At 43.1% G+C, this 22,022-nt stretch overlaps 1 protein-coding gene across 1 annotated transcript in view; it reads right to left on the bottom strand.

Annotated features, from left to right (window-relative positions):
* The window catches only part of LOC111959167 (nuclear receptor subfamily 2 group F member 5), a 20,874-nt gene extending 4,755 nt beyond the window's left edge, over window positions 1-16,119 (bottom strand). The window contains exon 1 of the mRNA XM_023980646.2: window positions 15,014-16,119. Within this exon, the coding sequence (XP_023836414.2) occupies window positions 15,014-15,380 (367 nt within the window). The 5' untranslated portion in view covers window positions 15,381-16,119. The remainder of the gene's footprint in view (window positions 1-15,013) is intronic.
* Window positions 16,120-22,022: the final 5,903 nt, after the last annotated feature.

Genomic DNA, 22,022 nt, shown 5'->3' on the forward strand with positions numbered 1-22,022 from the left:
GCTTCGTGCCATGGATCATCACTGGAGGCTTCTTGCCATGGATCATCACTGGAGGCTTTGTGCCATGGATCATCACTGGAGGCTTCTTGCCATGGATCATCACTGGAGGCTTCTTGCCATGGATCATCACTGGAGTGAGGAGACGTATGGGCAGTCTGGAACGTGGAGCTGCCACAGGGCTCACCAGGCTGGGGAAACATACAGGAGGCCTGGTTCTGGCAGCAGGCACAGGACTCACCAGGCTGGGGAGACATACTGGAGGCTTGGTTCTTGGCGGAGGCACCGGATACACTGGGCCGTGGAGGCGCACTGGAGGTCTCGAGCGTAGAGCCTGCACAATCCGTCCTGGCTGGATGGTTATCTTCGCCCTGCACATGCGTGGTGCTGGCACAGGACGCATTGGGCTGTGCAGACGCACCGGAGACACCGTGCGCAGAGCCGGCGCAGGATATCCTGGGCCGAAGAGACGCACTGGAGACCAGGCACGCTGAGCCGGCACCATCCGTCCTGGCTGGATGCTCACCCTAGCCCGGCAGATGCGGGGAGCTGGGATGTAGCGCACCGGGCTGTGAACGCGCACTGGAGACACCGTGCGCTCCACCACATAACACGGTGCCTGACCAGTATCACGCTTCTTCCCACGGTAAGCACGAGGAGTTGGCTCAGGTCTCCAACCTGACTCAGACAATCTCCTCGTTTGCCTCTCGGGCTTCCGTGCTAGCCGTTTCCCCTCGTAACGCTGGGCCCCTTTACTCGCTGCCTCCGCCTTCCTCGATGCTTCCACCTGCTCCCACGGCAGGCGATCCTTTCCAGCCAGGATCTCCTCCCATGTCCAGGATCCTTTGCCGTCCAGGATGTCCTCCCATGTCCCATGAAAACGCTGCTCCCCCTTACCACGCTGTTTGGTCCTTTGGTGGTGTGTAGTTCTGTCACGGCCGTTGAAAGTAGTGGACAAAAGTGCAGCGTGGTAAGCGTACATTTCCTTTTTATTTAAAATGTCGCCAACAAAACAACAAACGAAAGAAACAACCGTGAAGCTTACGGGGCATTAGTGCCACAAACAAAGTTAACTATCCACACTGAAAGGAGGGAAAAGGGATACCTAAGTATGATTCCCAATCAGAGACAACGATAGACAGCTGTCCCTGATTGAGAACCATACCCGGCCAAAACATAGAAATAAAGAAACATAGAAAGAGAGAAAGAGAGAGAGAGAGGAGAGAGAGAGGAGAGCGACCGAGAGATCTGGGGAGAGGAGGAAGGAGGGTGGAGGTTGGAGGTGGGGGGTGCAAAGCGTGGAGAAATGGGGGGAAATTTCTGCGGCTCTAAATGTGTCGGCACTCTGTCTCCTGACCGGCAGACCCCGGTGCCGTTCATCAGTGAGTAATGGCAACCAGCAGCCAGTAAAGACACTATGGTTCTTCACACCTCTGCCCCCCCCCCCACTGCCAAATGGCTCAGCCGAAGATGAAGGGGGCACGCAGAGGCTAAGCACACATCCCCACCCCCGCCGAACTATGATGTGGCGGCTCAAAGCCCATTTGGAAAACACCTGTTCAGTCATCCCCGCTGTCTGACTAATAACTCCATCTACAGTTACAGAACGAGGGAGGGAGAGAGAAGGAGAGAGAGAGAGTACGAGAAAGGGAGGGGAGGGGAGGTAAGGGAAGCGAAGCGAAGGGAGAAAGAGAAAGAGAAAGGTGATGAGGGAAGGTAGAGGTAGTGACAGAATGAGAGATAGAAAAGGGTAACAGAGAGAGGAGCAAGAGAAAAGAGTGTAGGAGAGAGGGGCGAGAGAGAGAGCGAGAGAGAGAGAGAGAGAGACGGGGGCTAGGGTTTAGAAAATACTTTGAAACTCAGCATCACCTGTCCTTCGACACAATAGCTGTGAAAATTGAATACACTACAGTGTATCAAAGACAGGTCAAATCACTCAAGAACATAGTAAGTCAATAGATATGTCCATAGAATTTCAAGACTGTTGAATGATAAGAAAAACGTTTGAGTTTGTGACCAAAAAATACTGGTCTCCCTTGAACACAAGCACTCCTGTCCCAGGGAAAGAATGTTGCCTCACTTTGCAAACGACAACGTAGCGTACAGAGACAGCATTGCACAATGGGCCGTACCATGTCACTCACAAAAAAACAACTCCTGGTCGTACCCAAACCTGAACTTTTTCTAGAACATGGTTGTCCTTCATTAGAGGTTAGTATGTTATTATAACTATCTGAATTAAAATAATAATAATCAATGCATCATAATGATTAATGCCGTAATCCACCAGATGCCAAATCCACCCCATCCACTTGTCTTCTGAAAAGCCTCTTTGAGGAGGTTGTGTGTGAATGCATGAGTCGAAATGACGCATCAAAAGCATCTCTATGTGAATGAGCAAGGGAAATGAATGAGACAGGGAGAGAAGGGCATAGACAGGGTAAAAGGGAGAGGGAGAAAGATAGTGAGTGGCATGGGATGAGAGAGAGTGAGAGTGAGGATGTAGAGACAGGTTTGAATGCCTGCCATAATCGATTTCCCGATTTCTAATTGGTCGGCGGTGGCTTAGTGTGATTGGAAAGACCAAATCCCCTATCTGTTGACAGTAGAGGTACTGGCAAACAGTGGGACCAAACAACTAAAGAGCCTAAAACCCCAAACAGAAAGACCATGGCACTACATCTAACATCAAGGTACATAAATAAGGCAGAGGGGAGAAAAGGGCACGAAACATGTATCATGGGCGATTTCAGCCGTGACTTTTAAAAAACACCACCACAGCGAGTCACGGAGAGTGTGTGACGGTGGAGTTAAGCACGCCTCATCTTACCAAGGCTGTCCTTATTTGGCCTTTAGTCACTGCTAGAAGTACAAGACAGTTGAGCAAACTATTGTAGGTAAATACAATTAAGGACTATCTGCTACTGTAAAAGGTCATAGACAGGGGCTATGTACTAGAAGCATGACAGATTTGGCACAGCCTCATTGTCAACTGAGATAAGTGGTATAATGGTTTTCATGTAGTCCCTTAAAAGTKTGCTAACAAAAAACACAACATACTGTAACATTCAAAACACAGATACACACAAAAATAGTGTACCGATTTTCGTCGTCGGATGAAGAGTAGTCGGACCAAAGCGCAGCGTGGTAAGTGTTCATGTTATATATTTATTAAAACAGAACACTAAACAAAAATAACAAAGAGAATGAACGAAAATGAAACAGTCCTGTAAGGTGAAGACACACAAAACAGAAACAACTACCCACAAACACCAGGTGGGAAAAGGCTACCTAAGTATGGTTCTCAATCAGAGACAACAATAGACAGCTGCCTCTGATTGAGAACCACACCCGGCCAAACACATAGAAATAGAAAACATAGAACAAAAACATAGAATGCCCACCCCAACTSACGCCCTGACTAAACCAAAATAGAGACATAAAAAAGAAAGTAAGGTCAGGGCGTGACAAATAGCTTCTTTTTTTTACAGTAAAGCAGTATGTATTGTGTAAGCCCGCTCAGAGAGGAGTGTCTGATGAGTGGGTGACATTCATGTGTTATTCCTGTGCTTCTCACAGATTCCTTTAGCTTGGGTTGAACTCTGAACTCTGGGGTCACTGCTCTCACTCTGCACACAAGGGTAACAGCGAAGCACCAACCCCCGGGCAAAAAGTCAAACCATTTACCCTTAGTCAAATACAAATACACAGAGGAAAGGGGGACAAGGCTGTGAGAAAGATGTGGAGAGAAAGAGAGGAAGAAAGGGTGAGAAGAAAGGAGAGAAAAAGAGGTTGAGAAAGAAGATGAAGGTGAGTGTAAGGGGAGAGAATTGAGAAATAGGGGGATGAAGTGAAATAAACCAGTGGTTCCCAAACTGTCGGGCGCGCCCCCAAAGGGTCGGAGAGGGAGGACGCGGGGTCCCCCCACAAAAATAAATAAATGAAGGAACTCAGTCCGGCTTTAAACATACTCTTGAAAGTTGTAATAGTAGAATGCACAAGGTGCAATTTCAAAATTGGGTAGTGCATCATCAGTTCCTCTTGACATGTTAGTCATTGCATACCTTAGAGACCTATAAATATCACATGAATACACATTAGACATGACAAAATGCGTAGAATTGCAGGAAATAAGCTTTAAACATACAAAATTCTCTCCACCAACAAGAGGGCTGTGAACAGTCTGTGTCATGAACAGTGCTTGTGCCCATAGAAATAGACGTGGCGTGTTGCGTGCGGGGGCGGCACGGGATATTCCTCAATGCCGGAAGGGGGGGACCATAGTAAAAAAGTTTGGGAACCCTTGAAAGAGACAATGGGATCGAGGAAGAGGGAGGGAGACACAGAGTGAAGTATGACATTGTATGGAAAGGGAGAGGCAACGGGTAAAGAGACAGGGAAAAAGAGAGATTCAGACAGACGGGGATGGAGAGAGCTCCCGGTGAGGACGCTCAGATGCATTAGCTGCAAACGTAGCCCCTTTAATATCCACCCAGTCACGTTGGCGCTGCTTTGATGAAGCAGATGTGAATTAATAACAGAAATGCACCCTGCACGAAGGAGTGGTCTGGTTTTCTATCTATTCGATCACACAACAAGCTATGCTATAAAAGCGACTCAATCATTTTCATTACATTGAGCTTAAAACTCAATGGCTGTTTCTCACGAAAATTGGTGTAAAGTCACCTGGACTCAGAAACAATACTTCAAAATGTAACAATGGACATGGATAACGCTAGACTTAATGTAAAGCCTAGCCTTTCATATTGTAGCAATAGGCTAACCTGGCTATTGTACAGACAAGAGAGAAAATTAGAGACTCAACAAAGAAATATGACAATATGACAAGCAATGTATCGTGAACTGTAGTCTATTCACCTTGAGGTGTCAAACGAAGCCCATCTCTGCAGAGTGAGCTCTATTCCTCCACACACAGCCCCCTCCTCTAAAATATTAAATCCTAGCCTTGGGGATATCAGAATGGGAAACGACTAGTGCCTCAGCTCTATGGTCTCTTCGTGGCCTATCACTTCAATGGAGGCTGCTTTCTGGCAGTGAATAATGGCAAGGCCTCTGTCAATATGGAAGCCATGGTGCTGGAACCTCACAGACAGCTTGGACTGGGGAGAGTGAATTAGCCTAGTAGCTTTACGTAAAGAGACCTATTCTAACATGTCAATAAACTATGACAGTATTGTAATAGGGAAATGTTTTAGCGGGCCAGAGTTTAGGGGGCAAACTAGTTTCGGTTTTTGATTGCCTGCTCATACAAACTGGACAATGTGTATGGATTAGTCAATAAAGGCAGTCAGTTAGCGAGCCGTGGTACTTACTCAATAGAGTCAACCTCACATTTGGACCTTGAACATGTCCATTATTAATGTTTAGTTTCTGGTTCCCGTTGACCTACAGTATATCCGTCTCTGTGTTTGGTTGGTGTGAACCAAGGGTCACCAACCGTACCAATCCTATGTATGAGTAACTGAATTTCAATATACAGGACTTTCCCTGTGTTATTTACCATTGAGGGACACACACTAGGAGTCACAATTGAGATAATCTGTCTTTGAATGTTCTGTCTATGAACAGTCATAACTATGTACTTACTATGAACAATCTAAAGCAGGGGTCTCTAGCAGGTCAGCCCAACTTTGAGTAAATTGCCGAACAATTCTGCAAGTACATGCAATTTTCACGTGTTCCACGGCAAACTGTCATAAACAAATCTCAGAAGTATCAGACACCACAAGCTCCCAGCTACTATTTATTGACATTATCACACCCCTAGTTAGTCACTATTGGCTTAAAAAGCCAAACCTAACACTATCTGCCAATTAATGTCCAGCAATATTGCTCCTGTCTGTCTATGTGGTGCGTTTGTCAACCACTCAGTGTGTAGCCAGCTGATGTGATAACCGTCTTGTGGGTTGACAGAAATACTTCCCCCCAATCAAATCAAATCAAATGTTATTTGCCACATGCGCCCGAATACAACAAGTGTAGACTTTACCGTGAAATGCTTACTTACAAGCCCTTAACCAACAGTGCAATTCAAGAAGAAAATATTTACCAAGAAGGCTAAAATAAAAAAGTTATAATAAAAAGTAACACAATAAGAATAAGAATAACGAGGCTATATACAGGAGGCACCGGTACCGAGTCAGTGTACAGGGGTACAGGTTAGTTGAGGTAATCTGTACATGCATACATAACAGACAAACAGCGAGTAGCAGCAGTGTACAAGGGGGAGGGAGATGTCAATGTAAATTGTCCGGTGACGATTTTAATGAATTGTTCAGCAGTCTAATGGCTCGGGGGTAGAAGCTGTTGAGGAGCCTTTTGGTCCTAGACTTGGCGCTCCGGTARAGCTTGCCGTGCGGTAGCAGAGAAAACAGTCTGTAACTTGGGTGACTGGAGTCTCTGACAATTTTATGGGCTTTCCTCTGACACCGCCTATTATATAGGTCCTGGATGGCAGGAAGCTTGGCCCCAGTGATGTACTGGGCCGTTTGCACTACCCTCTGTAGTGCCTTACGGTCAGATGCAGAGCAGTTGCCATAACAGGAGGTGATGCAACCGGTCAGGATGACCTCAATGGTGCAGCTGTAGAACCTTTTGAGGATCTGTGGGCCCATGCCAAATCTTTTCAGTCTCCTGAGAGGGAAAAGGTTTTGTCGTGCCCTCTTCACGACTGTCTTGGTATGTTTGGACCATGATAGTTCYTTGGTGATGTGGACACCAAGGAACTTGAAACTCTCGACCCGCTCCACTACAGCCCCGTCGACGTTAATGGGGGCCTGTTCGGCCCGCCTTTTCCTGTAGTCCACAATCAGCTACTTAGTCTTGCTCACATTGAGGGAGAGGTTGTTGTCCTGTCACCACACTGCCAGTTCTCTGATCTCCTCCCTATAGGCCTTCTCATCATTGTCGGTGATCAGGCCTACCACTGTTGTGTCAAAGTTAATGATAGTGTTGGAGTTGTGTTTGGCCACGCAGTCGTGGGTGAAAAGGGAATACAGGAGGGGACTAAGTGCACACCCCTGAGGGGCCCCAGTGTTAAGGATCAGCGTGGCAGACGTGTTGTTGCCTACTCTTACCACCTGGGGAGGCCCGTCAGGAAGTCCAGGATCCAGTTGCCGAGGGAGGTGTTTAGTCCCAGAGTCCTTAGCTTAGTGATGAGCTTCGTGGGCACTATGGTGTTGAATGCTGAGCTGTAGTCGATGAACAGCATTCTTACATAGGTGTTCCTTTTGTCCAGGTGAGAAAGGGCGGTGTGGAGTGCGATTGAGATTGCGTCATCTGTGGGATGGTATGCGAATTGGAGTGGGTCTAGGGTGTCCGGGAGGATGCTGTTGATGTGAGCCATGACCAGCCTTTCAAAGCACTTCATGGCTACCAACGTGAGTGCCTCGGGGCGGTAATCATTTAGGCAGGTTATCTTTGCTTTCTTGGGCACAGGGACTATGGTGGTCTGCTTGAAACATGTAGGTATTACAGACTTGGTCAGGGAGAGGTTGAAAATGTCATTGAAGACACTTGATAGTTAGTCCGCGCATGCTTTGAGTACACGTCCTGGTAATCCATCTGGCCCAGTGGCTTTGTGAATGTTGACCTGTTTAAAGGTTTTGTTCACATCGGCTACCGACAGCGTTATCACATATTCATCCAGAACAGCTGGTGCTCTCGTGCATGCTTCAGTGTTGCTTGCCTCGAAGCGAGCATAAAAGGCATTTAGCTCATCTGGTAGGCTCGCGTCACTGGGCAACTTGCGTCTGGGTTTCCCTTTGTAGTCCGTAATAGTTTTCCAGCCCTGCCACATCCGTCGAGCATCAGAGCCGGTGTAGTAGGATTCAATCTTAATCCTGTATTGACGCTTTGCTTGTTTGATGGTTCGTCTAAGGGCAGAGCGGGATTTCTTATAAGCGTCCGGATTAGTCTCCCGCTCCATGAAAGCGTCAGCTCTAGCCTTTAGCTCGATGCGGATGTTGCTTGTAATCCATGGCTTCTGGTTGGGATACAGTTCAAGTCGGAAGTTTACATACACTTAGGTTGGAGTCATTAAAACTCCATTAAAACTAGTTTTCAACCACTCCACACATTTCTTGTTAACAAACTATAGTTTTGGCAAGTCGGTTAGGACATCTACTTTGTGCATGACACAAGGAATTTTCCCAACAATTGTTTACAGACAGATTATTTCACTTACAATTCACAGTATCACAATTCCGTTGGGTCAGAAGTTTACATACACTAAGTTGACCGTGCCTTTAAACAGCTTGGAAAATTCAAAAAAATGATGTCATAGCTTTAGAAGCTTCTAATAGGCTAATTGACATCATTTAAGTCAATTGGAGGTGTACCTGTGGATGTATTTCAAGGCCTACCTTCAAACTCAGTGCCTCTTTGCTTGACATCATGGGAAAATCAAAAGAAATCAGCCAAAACCTCAGAAAAAAAATTGTAGACCTCCACAAGTCCGGTTCATCCTTGGCAGCAATTTCCAAACGCCTGAAGGTACCACATTCATCTGTACAAACAATAGTACGCAAGTATAAACACCATGGGACCACGCAGCCGTCATACCGCTCAGGAAGGAGATGCATTCTGTCTCGTAGAGATGGACGTACTTTTGTGCGAAAAGTGCAAATCAATCTCAGAACAACAGCAAAGGACCTTGTAAAGATGCTGGAGGAAACAGGTACAAAATAATCTATATCCACAGTAATACGAGTCCTATATCGACATAACCTGAAAGGCCCCTCAGCAAGGAAGAAGCCACTGCTCCAAAACCGCCATAAAAAAGCCAGACTACGTTTTACAACTGCACATGGGGACAAAGATCGTACTTTTTGGAGAAATGTCCTCTGTTCTGATGAAACACAAATAGAACTGTTTGGCCATAATGACCATCGTTATTTTTTGGGGAAAAACGGGTGGTCTAGGATTTTTTCCCCCCTGGTTGCACATGTGACATGTTGGTAAAAATTTGGTTAAACTGATTTAAGTTTGCCTGCATTAAAGTCCCCGGCCACTAGGAGCGCCGCTTCTGGGTGAGCATTTTCTTATTTTCTTATGGCCTTATAGAGTTGGTTGAGAGCGGTCTTCGTGCCAGCTTCACTTTGTGGTGGCAAATAGACGGCTACAAACAAATACAGATGAGAACTTTCTTGGTAGATAGTGTGGTCAACATCTTATCATAAGGTACTTTACCTCAGGCGAGCAATAGCTCGGGACTTTTTTAATATTAGACATCGCACACCGGCAGTTATTGACAAAAAGACACACACCCCTACCCCTCGTCTTACCAGAGGTAGCGTCTCTGTTGTGCCGGTGCATGGAAAATCCTGCCAGCTCTATATTGTCCGTTTTACTTCGCTCAGCCACGTCTCGGTGAAACATAAGATGTTACCGTTTTTAATGTCCCGTTGGTAGGATAATCTTAATAGTAGGGCATCAATTTTATTTTCTAAAGATTGCACGTTAGCAAGGAGAATGGAAGGCATTGCGAGTTTACTCGCTCGCCTCCAGCTTCTCAGAAGGATCCCCGATCTGCGTCCCCTTTTCCGGGCATCTTTTCTTCACGCAAAAGGGGTGGGTCTGGGCCTGTTCCAGTGAAATCAGGATATCCTTCTCGTCGGACTCGTTAAAGTAAAATGTTTCTTCCAGTCCGCGGTGAGTAATCGCTTTTCTGATGTCCAGAAGATATTTTCGGTCATAAGAGACAGTAGCAGCAACATTATGATCACAATAAGTATTAAATAAGTTACACAAAACGCTAAAAAATTACAAAATTGCACAATTGGTTGAGAGAATGTAAAACGTCAGCCATGTTCTTCGGTGCCATCTTCATACAATCCTTCTCAATTAAATGTTAACTGCAAAGTAGGCATACCTGGCAGAAGTATATCACGAGTAAGTATATCATTTGTATCTATTATTTGAAAACTTTGCCATTAAATTAGCATTTGCAGTACAGAACCATCACTAGACCAGCACATTCAACGGCACAATCCTCACTTGCTAGATGTGCAATTAAAGGGACAGATGCACAACTAAAGGCGATCTCCCGGGTGGCGCAGTGGTCTAGGGCACTGCATCGCAGTGCTAGCTGCGCCACCAGAGTCTCTGGGTTCGCGCCCAGGCTGGGCTGGGTTCGCGCCCAGGCTCTGTCGCAGCCGGCCGCAACCGGGAGATCCGTGGGGCGACGCACAATTGGCATAGCGTCGTCCGGGTTAGGGAGGGTTTGGCCGGTAGGGAGGGTTTGGCCGGTAGGGATATCCTTGTCTCAGTATGTAAAAATGTATGCACTCTACTGTAAGTCGCTCTGGATAAGAGCGTCTGCTAAAATGACTAAAAATGTAAAAAAAATATACACCACAAAAAATGAATTTGTTAGTTTTATTCCAAACTTTAAAAAATGTGTATTCTGATTTGATTTAAGCTTTGACATGGACTCAGAACATCCAATTTTGTTGTTTCTCTAAGAATAATTGCAATTTTGAGAGTGAAAAAAACTGAAAATATAAAATCAGTTGGGAAAATATAAAATAGAATTTGGAAGAAAAATTCTATAGGACCCCCCTTGTTTATTAACCATTATTTTACCAGGTATATTGACAGAAAACATAGCTAGAAAAAAAATTGTAGCTCGTGACATGTTTCATTTTTTAAAAGTAGCTCCCATGCTAGAAAAGTTTGGAGACTTCTGATCTAGAGTGTGTACTCTAATGGACAGTGTGCCTGCCCATGCCAATCTCTGGGTGCATGTCACCATGTGAGTTCATATTTGTGACCATGTCACTATGTGTGGTAGCTGGTAGGGAATGTATTGTATGCATAAGAAGGCTGCTAGTTGTGAATGTAAAATTGTCTATGTGTCAAGTATACAGTGTGTTCTTCGAACGTGTGAATTTGACAAACATCACAGTCTATATTGGTCTTTTTTGGTCTCCCTAAGGTCAGAGGAGTACATACGGAACATTCAGACAGCAGAACATGATATGCACTTCACTCCCAACTAGCCCAAGGAACTGTCAGCCAGTTGCACAGATTCACTGTCTCTCTCTTCCTCACTCCTTCCTCATCCCTTAAACCAGTGTTCTACTCTAAGCAGTAATGTCATTGAGAAACATGGAGAGTAGAGATGCCAGAGGTGCCAAACAGGTAGAGCAGCAAAGAGGTAAACATGACCTTTTACATAACTGTTTAGTATAAATCAACCTTTAACACGAGATATTAGATATGTATGTGGGCTGAAATAGAGTGACCTCTCAGTCAAGTTACATACTAAGGGTCACCCTACAGATCAGCTGGACTGTCCAAATAACACTCCTGAATTAGCCACGTACAACACCAGCGAAWGTGAAACATGTCTTAAATAATGCCGATGTGTGTGCGGTATATTTTGGAGCCAGTTACTGCATGGATTGGATCAATTACTCACTCACTTTTTGTACCTTACTAAAAAGCCATGTTTAACAGAATTTCGCCACTAGGGAGTGGTGCATTTTTGGAGAGGGAGGGCAGATGCGGGGCACCAACTTGGTCAACAAGAAAGGTCCACCTAACCACAAACATAACCTGTCAGGTTTGTTTTTATATGCTTTGTTGCTGATATTCTGCTCTATTTGTTTATTTTCACTGGTATAGGCCTCCTACACCATCAATACGTTACTTTTAACAATGTTACCAACAGTAGAAGGGCGTGGGTAAAATCACTGGGGAAGCCAGAAAAAAAGCCATATTACAACCTATGGGTGAGGATAATTGCGTCGTTTGCTCTATAACCTATAATCTGTCCAGTGAAGTCCACAAAGCATTTAGCATGTAACAAACAGTTACATGACCTACAGTATGGTCAAGCAAGCTAATGTTTCTGACATTTTTGGACGACTAAACAACTATTGATTTAGAACCACGAAGAGTTATCGCAAGCCAAAAGAAAACAGGAGCTACTTCCACTATTCCAGCACCATTTCAACTTCAACATTTCAACATCATCAATCACCTATGCTTAGTCTAATTCAGTGACAACTAAAAGATACAAAAAACGATTTAGTCCAATCATCATAAGCTAAATATGATGTGGCTGTCCATGGTTCCGATTCTGTGTGTGTGTGTGTGCACGTGCGTGCAAGTAGAAAAAACATGTTGATTCAGCCTACTTGTAGAGAAAGGCCAATGCCATCCTCCTCTCTTTCATGTTGACAAAACAGTCTATCACTCTGTCATACAGTACATGCTTTTATTTATTGTTGTCCTAGGCTACCTGGCTAAAATGTTTGTGTGACAAAACTGCACATTTTAGAGTGGCCTTTTATTGTCCCTGCACAAGGTGCACCTGTGTCATGCTGTTTAATCAGCTTCTTGATATGCCAAACCTGTCAGGTGGATGGATTATCTTGGCAAAGGAGGATTTGCTCATTAACAGGGATGTAAACAAATTTGTGCCATTTTGTTTGAGAAATAAGCTTTTTGTGCGTGTGGAAAATTTCTGGGATCTTTTATTTCAGCTCATGAAACATGGGGCCAACACTTTATATTCTTGTTCAGTGTATCTTTTTTCTTGGACAATTTTTTGGGGATGCCTGGCTTCCCTTGGCATTCATGAATACACGCCACTGGTTACCAATCCATGTGTCGAGAATAGCGTGATATTTAGATGATTATTTTGTGCATGGCTTGCATAACACAAGTAGGCAATAACTTGTAGTGCTTTCTTTATATTTGGGGAAATTAAAGAAGATATTTCTGATGACTGTTAAAGACGTGATAGTCCTCTGCTTTAACCCAAGAGCAAACACTCGTTTTTGAATAACTATCACAAAGTTAATTATTGATAGTTTCAACAATCAATTTGAGATGATTTCAAATCCATATTCAGGGCAGGAATGTACATTTGTCTATTTCCAAAATGTTCCAAAATTCACACGGATTATAACTCAGAAAGCCCAATGGCCTCCTCTGTCAGCCGACCCAGGTGCATTATGTAGAAGAAACATGACTTATGTATGACCTCTGGGGAAGACGAAAAGTAGCTTTGGGTGTGTAGTCTTACTCCTTTCTCGCTGCTACCAGTAAGCCTTTAATGTGATTGCAATGCTGCATTTGTGTGTACAATTGGTGCTTTTATTATTAATTATCCCCACCATTAGGCTATCTCTGAACTTTTCAGGGCAAATAGTTAGCAGGACTTTATCTTAGGCCCTATTGCTGAGTTAGAAACATATATGTAGACTATTTCACACCAAATTATGCCTCTAATATTTTGTTAATTATAATCTGACTAAAAAGATCATTTGATTTTCTTTCAGGGTTTGAAAATGATTGGTAGACCTAAAGAAAACAATTTTGTTTTAAATATGTTTTATTTACTACCTCACAAAGGTTGCCGTTTAAAAGCATTGCTAACACTTGGTTGTAGTACAACACAACTCTGCATAACATTTCAATTATAATTATTGATTGAATGCAAATTAGAAAATTAGGCATATACAAAATAGTTATGCCTAGGCCTGCATTAACCACGTCAGTCATCATCAATTTAAAACCAACACTTTTAATATTTTAAAGAAGTGCGATTTCAAGATGTTCCTCAAAGGCACTGACACTTACGAGGACAGGTCTCTAGGCCTATAATCCACGATGAGGATGAGTCTGTTTTGCGTATGACAGACCTGTACCAATTTAATCAACACTTGAAAGAATTGAGATTTCTGAATCGTGTTTTTGCTGAATATTATTCTAGACCATATAATAGTAACATAGCAAATCAAATCCCTTTTAAAATGTTATCTGCAGTAGTTAATATATAATGTAGCCAAATAATGGTCTGATAACATACTGAGCATGTTTATGTAGATGAAAGGTCAACAGACTGCGCTGTGTCAGGAGATTTCCTCGGGAAAGGGGCATGGCTGACTAAATTTACCCTGCAGTGTTTTACATGAACTGTGTACAGTGTACACACGAGCACACTAACGAGATCCCTTGAATGATAATTGTAGGCGATAGGACGGGTATTTCCACCTAAAATGTATTGTATAGTTCATTATGACAGAGGCTACTGTATTCAAGACCTCGTTTGTAATAGGCCTGCCTGCTTGATACACTCACACACTGGAAGTTAAACACAGCGTGCTTCCTGCACAGAGCGCACGTCTTCTGTTGACTACTGTTTGTGTCACTATTTGCACTGTTTATGGTCATATCATAGGAACCTTTTGGAGTATCCACAACAGCTTGCGTGGCCAGGTTAAGCAAGAATTACAGTATATAATTTGCGATAAAATCTATTACAATAAACTAACAAGGTTGACTCCAGAGTAGGCTACACTGCACAGCGATGCACATGTATTTATGATTAGAGAAATGTAGTATTGTTGGTGGGTAACGCATAAAACACAGAGTACACCGACGTCCAGCATGGAGACATGCATGTGCAAAGCTTTGTGAAGATTACAAGTGTCTGGTTGGCGTGTTGTAATTAACACAACTCATCTGATTGAACATGACGCGGCAAGGTCCAAGCTGACTGATTAAAAGTGAAACGCAGTGCTTTGCGAACACGTTGCCACTGTTCTTCTTTCGCACTAATTGACCCGTTCTTAATCATGCACAATACAATACATGTAGCGGGCCCTCTTGTAGCGGATAGGGTGTAGAGGAGCAAACACCAGAATTAATTGGGGAGACAAAGGGAGCCCTTTTCTGAGGGGAGAAAAATAATTGCATACTAGGACTGAATAGGAAATACAAGGGTAGACGATCTGAAACAACAAACATTGCGTTACAGAAGACTACAAATGCCTTTTAGGGGAACTATGACTGATAGAAGCAGGAAATCTATAAGACACGGATATCCATCGTTAAATCACTAACGTTATATGGTTTCAACTTTACGCACCGATATTCTTGACATCAAACGTCCGCCAAAACTCAATTTGATCATTTTATTAATTTACATTACATTTCCATAAAGGCTACAGTCTTCACCGAATCTCAAATCCTGTCTTACCTTCTCTTCTCATGCCGACTTTGAGGCACTTCTTCAGTCGGCAGTACTGGCATTGGTTCCGATGATGTTGGTCGATGGGACAGTCCCGGTTCCCCCGGCATGTGTAACTGAGGTTCCGTCGCACCGAACGCTTGAAGAAGCTTTTACAGCCCTCGCAGGTGAATTGGCCGTAATGCTTGCCACTGGACTTATCCCCGCACACCATGCAGTCCACGTTGGGGATCTTGTCCCCGGAAAGTGCATCGTTCCCCGGGGTGGAACCAGAGGGGGTTCCCGGTGTTCCGCCAGGCTCCTGACTGCAAATCTGGAGCTGGGACCCGGGATCCGCCGAAATGTTCTCTTGCCACTGGTTTACTACCATTGCCATGCTATCCTAAAACACTTTGGTTGAACAATAGATACAAGTCCAACTCCGTAGCGCGGGGAGGAGATAAGAATCCGTTCTGACGTCTTGGGAAAACAAGGCAGGGCGAAAAGGCGCTTCCCACTTCCTCCAAAAAGTATTTAATATATTCTCAAATAGATTTTCTTAATTAGTTAATCAAATGTCCCTGTCGTAAACGTATCTTCTGTAAACTTCTATCAAAGTTTACGAAGACAGCACGGTATCAACATGACTATTGCGTAAGAATGGAGCCTACTGCCAGTGTTCTCCTCTCCGCAGACATCCATAAACACGCTCTCTCAAAAACTTAAGAGTCTATTTGAAAACTCGACCAACAATACAGCATGTACAGAATGGAGAAGTGGTCGTTAAAATGTCATGTTCATGAATATCGACTGCCTCGAATCTTATTCTGCTTAATATTCGAACTGAACTAAATCAACATCTTCTCTCAATCACAAAAACACAATACTGACCATAGTTCTACGCAATTATGTGATCGGAGTTGTCTTGTGAACTCATACGGACGTGCAATACCAAAAGAAAAGTTGCTTTCGTCCGTCTAAGGTTGTGCGCCACGATGAGGTCTGAATAGAAATGTCGATAAACCATGGATGGAGTGCTCTGTGGTAGATGCAGTATGTTTACAAGCAGATATATTTGCCAATCGTGTACTTCACCCGTCGGCAGCCTGTCCCATCTCTGAGAATCATAGTTAGAATTTGGTGAAAGTGACACTAAACAGCCGTGCTTGTAGCCCCCCCATATAAGGCCAAAACTACCATATAAGGCATGACCCCTCCTCTCATTGAGATCGGTTTTACGCATGTGCGGGCAGATTCAATTGGCCAGAGGAGAATAAAGCAGTAAGGCACTCTCCAATTGGGCAGCCGCCGATTAGATATACAGTATGTTCTGGTTGATAGAGTGGCTGTGTTATTACTGTATAGCAGAGAGTAGATGTATATACAAATCAATGTAGACATAGATCTTGATTTAAAATATATATAATAACACAAAACTGTTAGGCCTCACTCAAAGGGAAAAATGTATTTATCAAAGTAATAGGCTTATGTCAAATACGTCCCCAAACATCAGTCTTTATAAACTTTTCCACTCTAATTTCGCGTTTATTTTCATTGTTTATTTGATGGCTATTGAACTCAATCATCCCCACCTTAATTTTTACTTTTCTAAAAATGTTTGAATTACTTTTATATCCTACTGATACCACAATGCACTCTTTCTGAATGTTTAATGTTACGCCCACGTTCTGAATGCTATACAGTTTTCACAGTAAGATGATCGATTGTGCCAAACCAAGGTGACAAACTTCTCACCAAGAGACACATATGGAGTGTTGATTTTGTCAGTTTGTTGTGCAGCTAAACTTGCCATCTGGATATCAATGCACAAAAGGCCATAGCAGTAATGAACGATGACTACTGTGTTTTTCCTCTAATGGGGTTTTCAAGTTGAAAACAGTAGGGACCTAATTCTTTTTCCAGAGAGGTCCTGATCTGTCATAGTAATAAGACCATTGTAGATGACAGCAGCAGAATCCCATGTGAAGAATAAAAGTAWACTCAACCAAAATAGTACATGTTTTCAACCCTTCACTCTGCGGAATTTGATAACCTAGGCCTGGGTCATGGGATATTAATAGTAGTATATGTAACAGCCATTTGTTAGTGACTTGAACATAGTCAATATCGAAGGTAAGCTATATGCCTAACTCAAATACAAATTAATATTTTCTAACTCCGGCCTGAAATGTCAGAAGTTAATAACAGCATTTAAGCCTAACAACTTTGACAACATCAACAATGTATGTTTTCTCGCAACAGATCTGTGAGTAGATTTTTTCCCCCAGACGTGTCATAACATGCAGAGGGAAAGACTCCTTACATGTCCCCAACCGGTGTGCGCCATAAGTTAGCTTTCATAAGGCCAATAAATTATGGCACATGGAAATGCCATAAACCCGCTATAACTATTCTGACGTGAACTCATTCACACAATTTTAACCTGTGCCATTTAGAAAGCATATTCTATTTAGCTTCATGCTGTTTGAACAGTTGTACCAGAACAGACCGAACAGCGTGTGTCATTAAGGCTTGGCGCTTTCAGAAATGCAAAGCTCCACACATTTTGCTTTTATGAATTTTTTTTTTTTCAATAATGAGGATAACTAATCTTTAAAATATCTTAATTACAATGTCATTAGCCAACCTATTGCCGGTGCAGGTTGGTTTGAAAACCATGCGTAAAACCAAATATTCAGTAGGCCTAAAGTATAAACGGAATACAGCCTGGGTTATTCACATTCACATAAATAAACTGTGCGAACGGAAAAACGTCATTAACGTTGAAGTGATTTCCCCAAAGGAAAAAAGCGCGAAGAGGACGGGACCCCACTTAGCTTTTAGCCAGGTTGAGTGCAGTGCTTCAAGTGCCCCGGGCGAAAAAGTTGGCCTCGCGCTCGGCATAATTGTTGTCACATGTAACCTTACCTGTCTTCCAATTAGCCCCTTGACTCGCTATTAGAGTGTTCCACTGGCTATAGGCTAGTGACCAAGGGCAATTTTTGGTTTGGGGGCCTAATAATTAGGGTGTAATTCTATACATTGAAGGCTTATGAGGAAGGCTGGAGGAGTTATCAAGTAKATGTAATTGAGCAAAGCAACATTTAATGAGGTTCAACCAAAATTGTTATTTAAAAAAAAAATGCATATTATATGTACTCCTCCTCCATTCTTCAACGTAAGTAGATGGACCATTACTAGTTGTATATTATGTTTTCATTGACTTAAGTGAACTGTTGAAATTTGGAACTAGTGAAATTGGATCAGTTTCCATGGCAGATTAATTAGAAGGCATAAAAACGATCCCTGAAATTCTAATTGCATTTATTTGTCACATGGTTCGTATACAATAGGTGTATACTAACAGTGAAATGCTTACTTATGAGTCCATTTCTATAAATGCAGAGTTAAAGATAAAGATATAAAATAAAACATAGAAATACTGACAGGAGGAAAAAATTACACAGTAAATAACGAATACCAATGAGTAAAAATAACATGACTATATACAAGGAGTACCAGTACCGAGTCGATGTGTAGTGGTACGAGGTAATTGAGGTAGCTATGGACATATAGTTAGGGATAAAGTGACTAGGCAACAGGATATATAATAGACAGTAGCAGCAGCGTATGTAGTAAGTGTGAAAGTGTATAGGCTGTGTGTGTGTGTGGGTGTATGTAGTGTGCATGTGTGTGTTGGTGTGTCAGCGTAAGTATGTGTGAGTGTGTGGGTTGAGTCAAGTGGGTGTGCATAGCCAGTTCAAGAGTCAGTGCAAAAAAGGGTCAATGCAGGTTAAGATGTGCCACCTATAAAGAGACCTGATTTTATGGACCTTGATAATTGCTTATTAAGATGACAATAACATTTTGGATTGTATTTCTAAACATAAATTAGGGTTATTTTTGTTGTTATTTAGCTGTATGATTGAAATTGATATTACAGCTCATACCAACCTAACCCATGTCAAACTAGTTAGTTCTAAGTGAATGAACCAATACCTTTGCATGTTTAAGTTGATAGACTACCACAACAACTGGCGATCAGGTTGGGTTTAAGGGTAAGAGGGGTTGGGGGGGGGGGGGGGTAAACATGACCGCATAGGATTGCTAGCAAATGCAAAGGCAACAGGTTTACTGGGTCATTTAAGGAGGCTCTGACAACGCAGAGGCCACAGTGCAATGCTTCTTCTGGCTATGCTAAATATGACCCATTTTCAGAAAGTGGTTCCATAAACGGATCAGGTATGTGAGCTGAGTGTGGGGCGAAAAATAGAAGCGGGACCTGAATGACCTGTTGACAGGGCTCGCTAATCCCCTTAGAGAGACAAGAAGTGGTGTTTGGACTCTCTATGTACGTGATCGAGTCCAACTAGTTACATGGAGTGTAGTGGTTCAAGAACAGGCTAGCACAGAGACAGACATAATGAAAATCCAAGGAAACGTGCATTTTGTTGTGTGTGTGTCAAAGTGAATGTGTGAGCATGTTTACTTTTTGTAGTGGTCTGAGCCGACAGTTTTTAGGCCTCGCTGTTCCTTAGGCCGATTGGGGTTGATTAAGAGTTAACCATGGAGAAGCACGGCGTCTTTAAGGGAGATTTATTTGTTCCTGCGCTGACCCCTTAGGGGTGCTTCCCTCACCCCAGTGTCCTTAGGATTTATTTAGTTATTTGTTATATGTTGGAAGGGGTCACTCGTTTCCCCACTCCATTTTCCCCGTTTGTCCATCCCAAGCTCATTCCTCATTCCTTTTTTTTTGCAGTGGTTATGTAGTGTGTTGCCTTTTGCTGAGGCAAGCTATGTTATGACTATGAAGTGACAGTCCCTCCAGAAGTCTCATACCTTAACAAAACCAGTAAGACACTCCTAAAAGTTGTATTTTGTTTCATCAGTTCAACTCGTTGACACTCCGATAAATGACTGTGTTTGTTTTTACAGCATTCACTGCTTATTTCATTCAGTACCATCTTTATGTTTTCAGTTTTACCTCAAATTTATTCCTACATATTTTAGTTTTTACATTTTTAACAAAAACACGCTCACTAACTTCCTGTACATTTGTCAAAGAGGAAAGCTATGACACATGATCAAGCTTGTATAGTTTATAGATAAAGAAGTTAATAGTTCTAAACCATCTATTATAATAAGTTACTTCTAACTACTGATATTAGGACTTGGGTTCGGAAACAAACTACACATAAAAAATTCTTAAACACATGGGAACTTTCTCCCAAAGTCTTAAACATTTTCAACCGACTATCTTTCGATACACACCCACACTTACTCACACCTATTGTGTTAGGGTCTGCCACAGCCTAGAGTCAGTGGGCCTTTTCCAGGGGGCATATACAGGGCAATGCTATGTGCTAGCATACCTGACATGTCGTCTGAAAGCTGGAGGGGGTCTCACCTCTGAACTCAGGCTCACAGAACACTAGGAAGATGAAAAAGGGATTGGGCTGGGAGGGTTGCTCCTAAACCAAGGGCTTCTGTTTCGACCACTCCGGAATGTCATTCCATATAAAAAGATGCCTACAGAGAGAGAGAGAGAGAGAGAGAGAGAGAGAGAGAGAGAGAGAGAGAGAAGAGAGAGAGAGAGAGAGAGAGAGATGAGAGAGAGAGAGAGAGAGAGAGAGAGAGGTAAGATACCACACTTTGCCCATAGTCCTATATACTTATTCACCAAAAAAAGATACCCTATCACAATTCCACACTATTTATGATACCATCAAATTGTCCACAGTTTAAAAAGTTGTTAGTTCACATTTATGTAACAAACAAATAATAAGCAGAACTCTTGTGAAATATGAAGTGCATTTCAAATCTTCAGTAGTGTGTTACTATTTCCTCTATACCGTCTATTGGCTGTGCCACATGAGGACCATGTAAGTGTGTGACTACCTAAATCCATACATACGACTGTATAAGGAGGCCTTGTGGCAGGCAGCCTTGTGTCCTGGTAGACACAATTATAAATGATCAGGCATTGAGGCTGTGACCAATGGGCTTAACAAGACAGTGTACTGGGGGCAGAAACAGATACTCTTCCCCCTAGCCTTCTCCACCTTCATAACGTAATGTTTACAGCCATTTCTACCCTGAACTGCGGTCATGTGATCGGGCAATAAATGAACCCCTGGCCCCTGCAGAGGGAAGGGAAGCCCTTGTGACTTGCTAGCCTGTGCGCACTAGGCTAGCCCGGAACAGTTCTGAAGTCGCATGGCTGGGGCCAAGTCAGGAGATAACCTTGTGTGACACTGTTTTCCATTGAAACAACCATGAAGAAGACAGACATCTGGAGAAGAACACCCAGCACCGCCTAGCAAGGCATTCCCAGTGGAACCTGGCTAACACAGGCCTGCCAACTGTACGTCTCCTGGAAGCGGCTAGCTTTTTAGTCAAATGTCGTCTTTGTGCTCTTATGGTGATAAGAATGCCAAAAACYGGAAATGAGGCAGCATACGAGCACAATGCGGAAAGATTGAGGATCCTGATGCCGTTTAAAAAAATTATTCATCTCCAATAACTCCTGCATGAGATTAATTATCTTCTTGTGTAAGGAGGTTTGTCTGTGTGAACGATGATTTAGTCTATTCAATCTAGTCTGTCTAGACGTCATGCTTTTGGACCACATGCTGTTAGATTTACCTCATCAGGCCGTATAGATTATTTTGTGATCATGATTCACCAATGGCCATGTCAAGGGCCACCCAGACTTCTGACTGGTCCCAGACCTGCTCTGGTGTCTGATTGCATTAGATGTCCACCATGTGACGTCCTTATGATGGAATCTCTACTAGCCAGGCTACAACCCATGGTCCAATCTCTAGGCACAGAAGACAAGAACCACCAGCAAATGTTTGGAGAAATCCTCTGTTCTCAGTAACAAACATATGGAGAATACTCCTCTCTTCTTAGTAACGTAACATTAGGCCAGCAGGCCAGGTCAGTCCAGCCATCTCTGCGTAGTTAACGTGTGCAGGGGTGGAAAAAGGCCAAATTCCCTCCCCACTGTTAAAATCTCAGATGGTGGTCTTTAACA

This window comes from Salvelinus sp. IW2-2015, linkage group LG35 (genome assembly GCF_002910315.2).
Source record: "Salvelinus sp. IW2-2015 linkage group LG35, ASM291031v2, whole genome shotgun sequence".
NCBI classification, from domain to species: domain Eukaryota; kingdom Metazoa; phylum Chordata; class Actinopteri; order Salmoniformes; family Salmonidae; genus Salvelinus; species Salvelinus sp. IW2-2015.